Here is a 16324-nt window from a genome sequence, read left to right on the forward strand (position 1 = left end):
TGAGCAACGTGGCAAAATATCAAAATAAAGTTATGCTACCGTATCCTTTTGAATTGTGCGCGCAATTAGTTGGCGTTGCCACCTTTCGAGCACGGTAGTCTGTGCCCTTAACAGATTTGCTCCTCCCACTAACAGCATTATCTAACAATCATTTTCATTACAGAGCTCGGGGACGCTACCCGTTACTGTTGCTGGTAAGTGGGCACAAAAACAACAATTATTCATTTAATTATATGCATTCTATTGGTTTATCAAACATAACTTAACAGAACAAAAGCCGTGGTATACTCGAGAATTTAACAGCATGCTCACTGTTTGTCACATTTGTTCTGTTATGTTAAATAACAGTGTCAAGAGACCATACTCATTGAAAACTTTTATTTGCAATAAACTCGCACAGTCGTCGCACAAAATCAGGAAGCATCACTTGAATCTGCGGAAGTCTACAAAGTAATTAAAGAAGAAAAGTTGCCAGCACATAGCCAGAACATTGAACAAGGTATGTATGAAATTTGAAGCTATTGTTTAAAGCTAGCCGACACGCCTCGAAGGCTGATGTAACATAAGTTGAAAATTTCAGCAGAAAAGTAATTGTGTGTACGTGCGTGTGTCTTATCAAAAATGCGTTAAGATAGGGCAAATATTGATTTTCCGTTAAAGAGTAGGGAAAACCACAGCTTCAAATTCATTAATGTGTAAACCGAGTGACGTCAGCAACGAGTTCATAAATTTTATTGAGTATAATTAAAGGGAATCAATTAACTAATACAGAACTTGAAGATATACAGAAGTAAATACAATTTTTATTTTTAGAATATGCGTGAACATTTTAAATAAAATTCATTAACGAGTATGCAGCATTGCCCTAACCTCGAAATAGACCAATTTGCATGTGTAGATCATAGAACAGTGATGGCAATTCTAGGGGTGGAAATCGGCTGAGCGGCTTGCCTAATATATTTTACATAGTGTAGGGCACAGTAGAAAAGTAAAACGTAGCATTTTTGTGGCCAGTTTGCGGTATAAAAAGTTCAAACTGGCTTGCTCCACTTAATATTGTATGAAAGCTGAATAAAATGGCTTGGGCTTAATAAAAAAAAAAAAGCCAAAATGGCATTTCAGGTCTGCTTAGAGAAAAAACACGCGACGCTTTAATAAACTGAAGCTCACACACGTATACGCACACATCTATACAAGCTGAATTGATTTTAATTGATAGACGCTCTCCGTTATTTGCTTCAATCAGCAGCTTTGTCAGTCGAGATGGTGAAGGAAGAGAACTTTGCGGCCGATGGCGCCGACGAGGAGATGTTAGGCGCAGGCACAGCCGATGAGAAACTTACGGAGCGTCGCGACGAGGTCAAATTCATAAAGGGCGATCAACAGAATGGCGACGCAAAGATCGACATAGGCAATCTGAACGGCAAGCCGGTAAGTGTGTGTGAGAGTGACAGCATGACGATTATCAATCTAACCCTCTATCTGTCTCTTTTATTTTGCACAGGCTTTCACTGGCATGAGCAAGGAGGAGCTAATGAAGTACGCCAATGATCCTTTCTGGGTGCGTTTGCGTTGGGTATTCTTTGTGAGCTTCTGGGTCATCTGGGTGGGCATGCTGGTGGGCGCCATTATGATCATAATAGGTGCACCCAAGTGTGCGGCACCAGAACCCTTGCCCTGGTACAAGCGCGGACTGCACGCCAAGTTTGGCAGCGTGGCTGATGCCAAGCCACAGGACTTGCAAGCTGCCCAGAAACTGTTTGCTTCGGGTGCCATTTACGAGCTGCCCGCTGCGCAGACCTATGACGTGAAGAAAGCAGATGTGGAGGCACAAATCAAGCAACTCGTTGATTTCTACAAGTCCAGCGACGTGAAGATCGTGCTCGATCTCACACCCAACTATGTCACCAACAACTCCCAGCTGTTCATCGATGCGCTGGCCAATGCAGATAGTCGGGCTGCATTTGTGTGGGTAGACGCTGGCAGTGAGCTGCCCAACAACTGGAAGAAGGTGGGCGGCAACTCCAGCGCCTGGATAAAGCAAGAGAATAGCTATGTGCTGTCACAGTTCGAAGAGGGCAACTACGATCTGAAGATGAATTCTACGCTAGTGCGCAAAGAGTTTGGAGATGTGCTACGACATCTACTTGGACTGGGAGTGCATGGCTTCCGCTTGAAGAACACCAAGTTTTATCTAGTCAACGATAATCTGGCCGATGAGGAGATCTCGCACACAACCACACAACTAAACATGGTGGACTATGGCTTCTACACCCACACACAGACCACATTCCAGAATGGTTTGGGCGATGTGCTCTACGACTATTTGGGCATGGTAAAGAATGTCTCTGCGGATGCATTCCTTTCGGTGGCCGAGGATATTATACGTCCTGAAGCGTACGTACTGAGCCAATCGGGTGGTGCTTTGGGCATAGACTTGCCCATGTACGGAGAATTCGTACGAACACTCAGCTCCTCGAAGACAAACAAAAAACTGCAACAGCAGCTACAACAAACTCTCATGGACACGGGCAACACCAGTTGGCTGCAGTGGAACTTTGGCGATGTCTATGTGGACACCACGTCGCATCCATCTGCACTGGCACTCTTCATGTCCCTCCTGCCGGGCGTGCCCGTCGTGCCTGTGGACTCCATTGAGTATGTGAATGTCAAGGAGGAGACCTACAGTCAAATCCAACAGATGCGTCTCTCGCCCTCGTACATGCATGGCGAGCTTAACATCTTCGAGGCCAATCAGCTAATTGCCTACTCCAGGTAAGTCGAAGCTCAAGAGATAACTATGTATATGGAAGTGAATTCTTTAAGCTAATCTAACTTATCCTCAACTCTTCATGCTTACCCATAAAGGCAAAGGTATATTCGTAATATATATTTCATTCAAATTTTAATTTCAATTCCATAAACAATTTATTTAATTTAATGTTTAATCGTCAAAGCTTACTAAATATTAATAATAATTTATAAAATTCATATTATATTGTAATTCCTATATTCTTCAATTACTTTCAATATGTTATTTGTTATATATGTTTTGTCAGAGAAATTTTCTTTTCATGTTTTCCCCATATCAAAATTCTTTTCTAATCTTATGCTCTTTTACAGAATCAAGTCTGGCAGTCCCGGTTACTTTGTCATCTTTAATCCCACCGATTCGCCGCAGCTGAGCAACTTCACCGCCGCTAACAATCTGCCCGAGAAGATGACCGTCTCCTATTTCAGCGAGAACTTCAACGATGGCAATGCCACCAACATATTGTACTCGAGCAAGGTCGACCTCAATGAGCTGAAGGTCTCACCTCACTCAACCATTGTTTTCACCTATGTGCCGGTCAAGAGTGAATAGAAAAACTCACCCAAATAAGAGCACAATAATTATACATGGTACAGTGAATGCTCGCTAAAGCAAATAATTTCTGCGTTTAAAGAAAAATTGATTGTTAGAAGAATCTCCAGACCAATTCTTTAAAAAAAATCTGTTTTAAAGAATTTTTGCAAAATATTCAAAATTTTCATATTTTACAAATCATTTTTAATTTTACTCTCAACCGAAAAGTTATTTTAAATCCAAGTAACATTTTTTGTTTGTTGAAAAAAAAAAAAAGAATTGATTATTCATGGCTAAACTTTCACTGTACCTAAATAATCTTAAAAATATATACTCGGAAAGAATCCTTTGATGACAACACAATTAAATATGTATTGAGCCAAAAAGTTTAAGAAGAAAAAAATACTCGTTGCCGAAAAAATATAAATTATATAGCTTTGTTAGAAGTTTGCTTTAAAATATGAAAGAAAGAAAATATATATAAAATATTCCCTTGCTGCATTTCAAAAATAATTAGTTTTATTTTTCTGGGATGTAGACTTATTTCGGATTTTCGAGTTTTTGGGGAAGCATTTTGACTAATCTAATTATAGAGAGAGTTGCTGACAAAGTAGGCTATACCTATTATTCAATGCATTGAAAAGACTTACATGTTCAAAAATCCAGGAAACTCGAACAAGTGATAAGAAACTCGATTTAGCTTGCGCCTGTGATTCCCGCGCGTTGACTAGCAATAATAAATTTTATTTGTCTGCAACAGTTAATTTAAAAAGAAATTATATACAACATTTACTACAGTTTACACTTATTCAGTTGCCAGCAATTCACAGATATGCAACAGGATTTTCATGCTGTTGCATTTACTTAATTTGATTTATTTTCTGATCATTCCGACACACGGCACCACTGACGCTTATATGCTTTTGTATTCTCATTTATGGCCTTCTTTTGGTTAATGAGGAATGCTGTCAGTAACCTTTCTTTAGATACTATCATTTTAGTTTCCTTCTAGAATAAGTTTAGGGAGCTTCTAATGCACTTGCCAAAAACATATGGTCTTAAATTTGCACTTATACTATGCTATTAACAGCATGCACTTTGTGCTAACTGCAAATGCTATGTTATTACAAAGGTTATCGATAAGTCTGTACCGGCGATAGCTTAGCATAGACACACACCACGTGCTTTAACATCCACTGGTATTCCGTTGTTATTAAGCGATTTATCGATAAGTCTATACCGGCGATAGCTTAGCACAGACAACACCCATTTGAAGAATTTGAATTTCGCGCCTAACCAAACGTGCAAATAAGTTTTTTTTCGGCTGCCTTTGACGAAAACTTTCAACCACACGAAAAAAACTGCTACGCATTTGGCATACGTGAGTGTCAATGTGGGTATTATGGGAATGGGGAACAACTTCTGAGTTTCAAATAGTTGCCCAAAATGCTAGCAAAACAAAAGGCGAACGCGCAACCACAGACAAATAATCAAAATCGACAAAGCGAAATGAGGCAAAAACAAAGCGTCCAAAATGTTTTTAGTTTAGCTCGAGGCAATGGCAGCCTGGGGAACTGCACGGCCACAGGGCCAGAAAGGATATGCGCACGTGCTAATGTGATTAGATACACACACGCACTAACATATACACACACATGCACGCACATGCAGACACACAATACTGGCTAACATACTTGGTTTCGCTTTGGCTAAGTTGTTAGAGGCAACCGCAACATGAAGTGCAGTTGATTGCGGCACACCAGCGGCAGCAACAACAACTATACCACGTACCATACTTCGCATTGAGTTGCTTCAACCTGGCAATACTCTACTTTGCAAACAAATACATATTTATCTAAATGTATATTTAAAAATATAAATTCATTTATGTAAATATGCAGCCATGAGCAGTGTAGTATTTCTTGTAAGCCTCAACGACTAGCTTTGTCACAAAACTAATATGCCCTATTCTCATTTGCTGCGATTAATTTGCAGAACTTGAACATTTGTATCTGAGGGATGCGAGATGTTAGATATGAGATGCAAACTATTGTTGCGCAGGTCATCATCATTATCATCAGATAGTTGATGATCATCATCATCGTCATTGCCAATGGCAAACTTTCGGCCCAGGCCGCAGCTGGCTGCATAAGTATCTGTAAGATACAGATACAGCACTTGCACTTGCAATTGTTTTGTCGCAACAACTTTTCCATCAAACGCAGACGTTGAAGCAAAGCCCTGGACACTGCGTCCAGCCAGGCCGAACTAATTTCATTGCAACATGCAACACCCTCCACTCCACTCTATGGCCAGGAACAACCCCCTTTAAAGAGCTCAACCCATTAGCTGGCGGAATGCAAAGGGATTGCAAGACTTTTCAGCAACGTTGTCAATCAAGCTGCTAGCAAGTCGGATCCTACAGCATCTAGATAATTACATTGTTTCATTAATAATTGAAACTTTACAGGCTGCTGTAGCGTATATCAAATCTTATATCGCGAGAGGTATAGATTTCCAAAACAACTATTATAATAAACAAATTCTACTCATGATATTTAGGTAGTCTTTTAAAGTTCGATTTGGATGAGTACTGTCGTCATGTCTCTCAATATATTATGGATCATTAGATCTTCAGTTCTCACTTAACAGACCTAAAAAATGATTATTTAAATTTGATATTTTTGGTATGTAAAGCCATAACATTTTCATAGCTATTTCTAAGCAACAGCTCAAACCAGAGTGTAGAGTGTCTTACATTGCTTCTCTCTCTATCTCTCTCTCTCTCTCTGTCTTTTTATCTCTCACTGTCACTCTCTCTCTTTCTCTTTCTCTTTCTCTCGATCTCTCTCTTTGTCTCTCTCTCACCTACTAATTAGTACCCAAATAAAGTTTTCTGTGACCATATTGTGAAATCGCGATACTGTGGTCTGAAAATAATGTGACAAAATTCTATATGCCACATATGCAACACAAGTTCACCAAGAATAACAGCAACATCAACAAATTGCTTCACAGCTAATTTGTATTGATTTTTCATCGCGTACACATTTTCATTTTTGTCGCATTTTTTGTCATTGTTGTGTTTGTTGTTCGTTTGTTTTGAATTTTCCCATGCATAAATTTTGCATATTAATTGGAGCGACTGTTCGACACGCCACGCCAGGCCACGCCCCCACCTCTTCATTATCATCTCTCTCCCTCTGTGTCTCTCCCACTGTGTCCTTTTATTTGGCCTAAAGAAGTCATCAGGCTTTGATTAACATTTTGTACACACGCTCCCAAAATGTGCTTTGTCCACTAAATGAGTTGCATCTAATTGAGTGACAAAACAAGGCAACAACAACCACAACAACAACTACAACCACAACAACAACAATCTCTGCACGCTGTCCAGTGCGCACAAACTGTGCCAATTTGTTTTAAAATGCATCAATCTGGCGCTCAATCAGTCCCCAACCACAATTTGTGACTCTGGCTCCATGGTCTCCACCTTCTGATCCTTTGTTCATGGCATCGACTGCATCCTCCGTCATGCATCCTGCTTCATGCGTAGCGCCTGTTCTGGACTGTTTTTCAATTTGCATGCAGGCGTCAATTACTCGTGCAAGTCATTCCAAACTCAACTCTAATACAGTGAAGTACAGTGAAAGCTGGCACTAATGGACAGCTCGACTGACAGCAGTCAGTAGGACAAAAATTAGTTCATTTTCATTCTGCTTACGAATAGCACAAAGAAATGTGCATTATTTATTGTTGTTGCTGTTGCATAAAGAGGAACAAATGAATTAAAATAACAATATATCATTGATTGTCAAGAATTTTCTCTGTTACCCAGAATGTTTTTTCTTTTTTTTTTTTTTTTTTTTTTTTTTTTTTTGTTTAATTTAGATAGTCCTATGAATGAAGTCTTAAAATTAAAGAACTAGTTTCAGATCAAATTGAAAAAAAAAAGTTCATTCATTTAGAGGCCTAAAACTAAATACTGGAGATAGACTGTTAACACTATCAAATTGACTGAGATTGTTTGCTCGACCGTGTATTCACTGTATTCAAGCCTTGCCTCTCTTTTTCTCTTTAGCTCTGTAACCTGTTTCCCCTGTGTCACACCTACTCTGACGCCCCCTTCGACACCCTCTACATGTCCCTTGGTTGTTTAAAAGGTTTTGTCCTTTGCTGTCTTTTATATGCAGATTACCTTTGCATCCTTTTCAATATTTTTTTGCTCTTGTTTTTGGTTTCTGCAATTTTTTTGCTCAAATCGTGCGCTTTAAATTACTTAACTGCGCCTCTTTGATGATATCTCTGGATGTCCGAACTTGTATTTTTTCCTTTGACTTTTTTTTTTTTTTTTTTTGGCACTTAATTTGTCATTAAACGCAATTTGTTGGGCATCGCCAATTCGACGATTTGCAAAGGTAACAAATCAAAATTCGTAAATAATGCGTAAATGGTATAAAGATACCCTCGCGCTGGCAAGAAGAAGCAGAAGGAAATCTTATTTCTCACTTGGCCGCAAAATCAACTACAATTAGGGAGTTGCTGCTAATCAAATTTAATGTGCAGACCATTAGGTGCAAATGGTCCCAAATAACCAACTGGAGAGGAAAATCAGAAAGAGGGTCCTTAAGCAATTTGAAGCTTTTATCGGCGTTTAACTACAAGAAATCGTATAGAGATCGACAGTACTAATAGCTTATTTACAATATAATATAAGTATTCCAATAAGACACAATCCAATTGACAAGCCTTGATTTGCTTTATCACATGTAATAGATAGACTCTTTAAAAATTTACGCAGTGTCTGACAATCTAACAAAAGATGTTAATTACTTATGATGTCTCATACTTATTTGTAATTGTACAGAAATAAAGCGTTATCTAATCGCACATATCAATTCCCTTTCACTTCACGTAAGATAGTATCTAATTAATTTCCCACGCCTAACTCAATGTAAGTGTTAGGTTCACATGTCAACTAGATAATCGTTAGTGCCATCTATTCAGGCGATGATGTTTAGAGTTATGCACAAGTTAGATATGACAAGTAGTCGACGAGCTGATGCTCGGCAAAAAGTTGACAAAGGGCTGAAAACCGATTTAACCTCATATACAGAATATAAAATGTTTACAATAGAGTGTCTAATACTGATAATAACTAATACATAATACATAATAATAACTAATATAGATCAATATACTAATATGATCAATATAACTAATATAGATCAAATACTTATATCATTAATATACCCTTCATCATTTTGGCTGCAGGGCATGCAAAAGACAGGACCACGAGCCGGGGTCAACGGCAACGCCAGCTTCATTCTATCTCGCCCTGCCCTGCCATCCATTTGTCGTCGTGGTCGGCTTCTGCGGTTGGCAACTCAAATTACTTTTGCAGGGTATTCGAAGGGGGGATAGAGCTGCATCAGACGAGGAGGAGGGGCGGAGACTGTTGTAACTGCTGTGCCAATGTTGGCTAAGTCGTGCAGCTTTGAGGTGACAACCGAGACAGCTAAACGTCAATTTGTATAAATGTTTGCAATTGTCACCGTTTCGCGCTTTGCGGCAAAGTTGTTAAAAATAAAACTGGGAGCAGGAGAGGCATTGCATTAGCAAGAGCAATGCAAGGGAGACTGGCAGAAATTGCAAATCATAAATAAATATTTGCCGGTATTTTTTTTAGCTTACTTTTTTATTTTATTGCGTTTTTCCCTCGCATTTGGGCCTCTTTTTCGTGGCGCTCTTTGAGAAAAAAAAAGATAATGGAACAAGTTTTGTCAGATATACTGTGCTCTTGCTTGTCATGCTCTTCGGAAATTGATTAAAAGGTCCAAGAAGGTGCCAAGTGAGTATAAGGCAAAAATATTCATGCTCTCAGAAAGAAGTTGTTCGCACTATTGACAACGGAAACATGTATTAAAAATGCATTACAATACACTGTAATCAAACAAGATGTACACTGGAAGAAATTTGTATCACTCTAAACATCAAGTCCCATAAGATTGGCATATTTTCAACTATACAATAATTATATTATACTAAATTATACTCTACTATACTATACTGTAATTACAATAATATATATGCTATAATATAATATACTATACTATACTATAGTAAACTTTGCTATACTATACTATTCTAAACTTTGCTTTGCAAACAAACTTCTGAAGCCTATTTATTCACTCCTAAATTCGCATGTCTTCATTATGAAATAAGGATATAAATGATATAATATAAATATATATATAAATATAACTTTTTAAATTAATTGCAGTGGGCATTCAAGAACACTGAAAGTGTCATAAGCAGTTTGGAGCAGGAACGCAGGAAGCTCTTAAAATGTGATTAGTGAGGATCGAATGAGTGCAATTCTTTACAGTCGCATCATCAGACAGCCTCGGGCTTTCTGATCGACTGAGCCGACCCAAATTAAAGACCCATTCGAAATGCACGAGAGCCGAACTGATCGGACATCTGTGTGAGTGAGAGAGAGGGAGATAGAGAGAATGAGCTTGAGCATTAGAGAGTGTTAAATCACACAACAGACGTCAATGTACGGCAACAAAGTTGCTCCACTTAAGTGGTAAAGAAAAGAGAGAGAGAGAGAGGTCAATATATAAAAATATAAGAGAGGCACCGAAAGAGAGAGACAGAGGAAGCAAAACACAGCCGGTGCGAGCTAAGAGCAGTGCGAATGCGTTCATACGCCGCCTCTCGCAATCTCCCAATCTTTTACTATTCAGCTCTCTCTCTCTCTCTCCCTCTCTCTCACCACTATATGTAGTTCTGTGACTGCACTGTCCAGTCAACGTTTGGGTACATTGACTTGCAGATGGCATTTGCTCTATGACGATTGCAAGAGATTATATATATAAGAATCTCGCCAACTTTAACTCTGATCTTTGACTTAATACTGTTTGAAGTCTTTAATTCAGTATTAAGTAATTAATAATATTAATTCATATAGGAGTAAACTGTCATTCACTTGACTGTAGAGCATACAAAATGCGATTCTCATTTTTTGTTGAATTCTATATATTATTTTTCGCACTGCAACCGCATTGCAATAGCATTGCCGAGGGGCCGGGAGTCGACGCGTCGGAAGAGACATCAGTCGTGGTTTGTCGGATTCCAAGCAGAGCACATGTTCAGCCAGTCGAATGGTCGACGCCGCTGGTCGAGCAAATGTGGTGCCAACTGCGCTATAAGCGGAAAGCTAAAACACTAAACCTGTAAACAGTTGCTGCCACAACCAGTTTGATTGCAACGATCGTCCTTAGCGGTCGCCGCCTCGTCTCTCGAGCTTCGTCTGTTCGCATTCGTGTTTGCATTCGTAAATGTGATTTTGTGATAGTTATGTGATAGTTATTTGCTTGGGATCCACAAGACAGAAGTCTGATCTCATTTGGAAGCATGCAAAGGCTTCACAAATTCGTGTGCCATAAATATAAATTATGTAAACTAGCCGCAGGAAATTGTTTCAAAATGTTAACGTAATTATTTACAATTTTGATTTTGTGATTTGCAAATGCTTGCAACACGTTGCCCAACGCGATCTTTTGCCGAGCCCTGACACAGTCTCTCCGAGAGAGCGCCTTCTCACCCACTCTCTCACGCTCCAGCTGTTCTTTTGCTCTCTCGCTCTTACTCTCTCACCACCTCTCTTTGGTTATGCAAGAATAACGCGCGCCTCCAAGTATTTACGACTGCCCATCTTCCCCTCAACGGGTAAGTAAACATTGAATTGTGCTTGGACTCTCTTAGGCCTTCGCCTCCCTTGCCTTTGCCGTGGGCGTTGGTAATTGCCTATCATAAAAGCCTGTCTGCCCATACAGATGGCATTCGCCTCATATAAACAGAAGTCCAGTAATCCAGCCAGTAACCAAAGCAAGGCCAGTCCGCAGGCCATACACCGGTTAAAGTTATTTACATAGAAACCTAATGCAAATTATGCTAAGTTGCTGCCTAAGTCTAGAGACAAGAACAGAATAAATTATGCTAAGGTCAGTTAACAATGAGCAAGGAGTTCAACTAACTGAAATCTAATCTTACAGCTTACAAGAGCTGCATTTCGATAATACAGACTTGCAACAACTTTAACTGAAAGTTTGCCTAAATAGAAAGCGAGACCAAGATGTAACTTAACAAGTTAGGGTGATCTATGGTTCGGAGCTTGACTAGGAAACACTCTGTATCCGAATAGGTAAGATTATTGCAGTCATGTATTCTAAATGAATTGGATATTCGGGATATAGGTTCTCCCAATTTTAGTCTTCTCTAATAAAAGAAAGAAAAGAATATTTTAAGACACGTCTTCCTACGCTTATTTCATAGTACTCCTTAAGAGGGAGGCGTAACAGCTACTCAAGTAGCATCAAGTTCAAGTCCCCAGTTCTTGAATCTGTACTCTTCGTATTTGTACTATCGCCTAAACTCTAAACACCTTATTTAGGTGATTTACCCCATAGCAATTTCAAATATGCAAAGTATTTATTGAAACTTGTTGATAGGGAGAAAGAGAATTTAGTCGAACTTGATTTGCGGCGATTTGTTGTATAACTAAACTAAAATAGTTTTGATACCCTTTTAACTATTTTAGTTTAGTTATACAACAAATCGCCGCAAATCAAGTTCGACTAAATTCTCTTTCTCCCTATCAACAAGTTTCAATAAATACTTTGCATATTTGAAATTGAAATATGATCATATTTCGATGTGATCTAAGCGCAGTTGCAGAACTTGAGTTGGCATAATATTTGCATAGTTCGCTAACTAGTTGTCGAATGGACATGCAGTTGATCTAGAGCAAAATATAACCGGAGCTGGTGCATGGAAATCTCAGTGGACCATGTCGTTGGTCATGTTTATTTTTTCATGTAAAGTTTTTAAATAGGTTTATTATTTGTTTTGTTTGTTTGTGCCTCGGAGCGATCCGTTTGCAGATCACGAGCGTAGCCGCCCATCCCGAGCCTGGTTATTTTAGCTGTCGTTCGACACGTAATTAACTAAATAGAATTGTAACTTGTGACTCCCTCAGCACCCTCTAAATACTAGGCACCGAGTACTCCCTCACGCTCACAAAGCCAGAGCAAGTAGAAATTAGCAACGACATGCGAGATAAGCGATCGACTGCCCAGACCCAATGCAAAGCGACAGCATTTGGGCGGGGTCGGTGTCAGGGGCAGTGAAGTGCACTAAAGAAGAGTGCTCTAGAACATATACATATATATACATTCGTTATCGGCGATCTGTCGCATGCTCAATTACCTCGCTCTTAACTAAATAAAATGCGCACTCTTCGGCAGCTATCGCTCTGCTGTATTGGTTTTTGTTTTATTTAAAGATTGATGAATTCGTCGATCGACAGCTTATCAAGCAAAACACTTTCTCGCACACTCGCTTGTTCAGTCTCCAAGCAAATTGGCCCTAAATTTTTTTTTCAATATTTTTTTTTTTACTCTATAATATATATTGTTATAACGATAAGCAACTGCTGCAGTTTTTATGATCCAAATGCTCATTCAGTATACAAAAATTATATATGTATATTAAATTGTTTATATTACCAATTGTAGTTTTATTCACAAATTAAACAGTGAGAAAAGTTACAGAGGAAACTTTGATAATTTTACAACATTATTCATAATCTAGCTAGTACACAAATTATATAAAAATAAAATTGAATACTCACAAAATACTTAAATTATAATCAACATATAAAGTGAATTTCAAATTAATTTCTCAAATGTTCTCTCAGCTGTAATGGAAACAAATCTCTCTTAAGTCCTACTCCACAATCTATCATAGTATTCTAGAATAAATACTATATCTAGAATATCAATAGTTTGCAACAACAACTATTTTGCCTTTGAATTCAAATATAAATTTCCTACTCCGCTAAAATATGTAAATATTGATCATACGCCCCATATCACACAGAAAAGCCCCAATCAAACGTCTATATAAGAAAAAAACTCAATTTCCAGCAGTAATACGCACAAAGTAAAATAATACCCAGAATTGAAAAAACTAAAAAAGCCGGTAGGAAAAGCTAAAATTAAAAGAAAAACAAACACTGCATGATGCAACTGCAACCAAGGCGAACTCAAACAAGTTGCAAGCAACAAAGATTTGAATCCAACTGCAACAGAGAACAGCGAACAAAAGCAAAACAACTACAAAGTGCAGCGCCGGCGAAAGCAGCAGCAGCAACAGCAACAACAACAAGAGCAACAACAATGACAGTGTGACAACCAGCCAATGTGTGTGAGGCTGCCTATGTACAAGGGCGCGCCTGCATGTCTGCGTATGTGTTTGGCAGCTAGTGAGAGGGGCAAACCTGTTTGTGTGTGTGTGTGTGTGTTGGCGCGTGTGCATGGCTGTGTGTGTGTGTGTGTGTGCACAGCCCCCAAAAACATTTCTCCAAATGCAGCGACGTCGACGTCAGCGGCATTCGCTCTCTGGGCTTTGGTTCCGTTTCGTCGTCCGTTGCATTCAGTCGTTGGTCGCACTTGTGGCCCAAGCAAACACAGCCAAACATCGCACACACTCTCACTCACTCACACACACACACAGTCAAACTATTTCTCACACGTACATGTGCGGAAATTCGCTGCCTGCTGCGCTCGACGATTTTTGAGTTCTTCGCATCCGCGTCTTGGGCCCCAATGTGAGTTGCCTTGCGCACGTCAAAGATTTCAGATCGAACAGCAGCAACAGCAGCAGCAGCTATAGCCGCAGCCGCAGTCGCAGCCGCAGCAGAAAAAGCTCAGCTCGCGCGTTACGCGAACCGTTACAAAGTGTTAAAGCAGAACGAAAGAGCATTGCTTAGCATACAGATCGATTCATATCACTAATCGCTTGTCTCAATATCTACATTAGTTTCTTCTTCTTATATCACGCATTCGGTTATCGTTTATCGTCTTCGTCGTCGCCTTTGCCTTTGCCTTTGCCGTTGCCATTGCCGTTGCCGTTGTTGTTCTCGTGCGCGATTTGCCGGCGGCGATCGTGAGAAGAAGTTCTTAAGTGATTTTTTGTTTGTTCTGTGACAATATTAACTGCATAAATAGTGTTTGGAAATAAATATATTAGCTGTATAAACACAGTAAATACATATATAACAATACAAGTGTTGAAAAAAAGAAGATATTTATGTAAAATACAATATATATACAAATTTAATACTTTATAAATTTAGCCAGTTGAAAGTTTGATAAATATTTCTTAAAATAATCATATTTATTCAAATCTAAATCAATATAATATACAGTTTTTCAATCTACATATTTTATATAAGGTAAAATCATTAATTTGAGCTACACTGTAATTAATATTTTTAGAAAACAATCCAGTTTCAATCAATTCACATATTTAAAATTGAAATGTAATAAAAAAAAATATATTGATACTAAACAATATTTATTTTCGCATATTATCCTGAGTATATGAATCTGAAACACTAAAATATATTTATTTTCGCATATTGTCATAAGAACATAAATCTGAAACACAAAAATATATTAAATATATATATTTTTTTAAGAAAATTAGATCACCAAATTCAAAGGAAGTTTATTTTGAGACTACTCAAAACATAGGATATCTTTATTCAACTTAATTAATATTAATTAATTCAACTTCAATTCAATTTATACTTTAAATATATCTTAAATATAGTTCAAGTTTAAACATAAAAATTGAATTAAACTTCTATTAGATTTTTTCTAATTTAGATCAGCGAATGTGTTTGAGTGACATTTAAAAAATATCTGGATGCCCAGCTCCGCCCTTAAGTTGTAAACGATATTTAAAAACTATATATATAAAGATCTCATCAGTTTTTTTTTTTTTTTTTTGCGGCCTCTTTATTTCTATTATAACTGATGGAGGATGTGTATTTTTCAGATTATTTATTAAACAACATTTTAGACCAATTTTGTATTTAGTCTTAATTGCCTATGCACATGCAATGCCAGGCTACAGCGATCCCCCCTTTCAGCTTGAATAATTATAAATAATATAAGAGAAAAAAAGAATATCAATAAAACTAAAAATATTAATAAACAAATAAGAATCTCTCGCTTAATAGCCGCTTAAAAGTGCGTGAAAAATGATTTGATTAAATATTGCAAAAATTCTTTGTAGCGAATAAACAAAATGCAATTTGTTGAACAATGCGAACGGAGCGTGTCGAACAGCGTCTATATAACATTTACACGAGCAAAGGCTATATCAAATCCCATACAAAACATTCTTATAATACATTTTGCGGGCACGCCTGACTGACGAACGGACTGACTGCAAACTTGTTCTTATTAGTAAAATGTTCTAGTTGGATATTTTGGCATGCAGCCTCCATTGCATTTATTATCGAGCAGAGGACATAACAGAAATGACTTGCCTAAAATAAAATTTTCCAAAATCTTGTTGTATTTTGTTGCCTGAAAATCAAATAATTCAATCAGATAAATAGCTAAGATTATATTTCGGTTCTATTTAAAGTTCAGATATATATCAAGTATATAAGAGAATAGTAAATCGTAGTATATATGTATTTATATATGTATATATTTTTTATATATTTATCTAGTGAATTTTTCTATTTGTATATTGAAGTCTGAGTATTTATTCATAATACTAAATAATATTTAAATAATCGATCTAATAAATTTAATTAGTTTAATTTTTATAATTTCAAATATTTTAATAATTATAAATTGTTTCATCTTTTTCTTTGCAGCCTACAATTTAAAAATTGTTATCAAAATATATTAAAGTTTAACGAAATATTTAAAATAGTGGAAAGCACATTTTTGGATTTATAAAGAAAAAATATAAAACCATTAAAAAATAAAAAATTAATTAAATAAGCATTAATAGCATAATCCATATTTAACTTTTAATACAAATTCTGATCATAAATACCAGTAAAAAAAAGTAATCTATTCAAAATTAATTAAATAACATTTT

The 16324-nt window shown here is 37.4% G+C and overlaps 2 protein-coding genes across 5 annotated transcripts in view; one reads left to right on the forward strand and one right to left on the reverse strand.

Moving 5' to 3' along the window:
* LOC6574371 (nuclear RNA export factor 1) overlaps window positions 1–4404 on the reverse strand; it is a 67004-nt gene extending 62600 nt beyond the window's left edge. The window contains exon 1 of the transcript XR_004364913.2: window positions 3997–4404. The gene's annotated coding sequence lies outside the window, so the exon portion shown is untranslated. The remainder of the gene's footprint in view (window positions 1–3996) is intronic.
* LOC6574375 lies at window positions 174–3714 on the forward strand. 4 transcript variants are annotated; one of them, XM_032733736.2, is made up of 6 exons: window positions 174–194; window positions 401–499; window positions 1220–1431; window positions 1505–2775; window positions 2869–2874; window positions 3124–3714. In XM_032733736.2, the coding sequence occupies exons 3-6, from the start codon at window positions 1264–1266 to the stop codon at window positions 3362–3364; spliced, it is 1686 nt and encodes a 561-aa protein (XP_032589627.1). In that variant the 5' UTR covers window positions 174–194; window positions 401–499; window positions 1220–1263; the 3' UTR covers window positions 3365–3714. The 4 variants fall into 4 exon arrangements, with proteins under 4 accessions (XP_032589627.1, XP_032589629.1, XP_032589630.1 ...); XM_032733738.2 differs by having other exon boundaries at window positions 175–194; window positions 1247–1431; XM_032733739.2 differs by having other exon boundaries at window positions 175–194; window positions 1250–1431.
* Window positions 4405–16324: the final 11920 nt, after the last annotated feature.

Source organism: Drosophila mojavensis, unplaced genomic scaffold, assembly GCF_018153725.1.
Source record: "Drosophila mojavensis isolate 15081-1352.22 unplaced genomic scaffold, ASM1815372v1 contig_277, whole genome shotgun sequence".
Lineage (NCBI taxonomy): Eukaryota > Metazoa > Arthropoda > Insecta > Diptera > Drosophilidae > Drosophila > Drosophila mojavensis.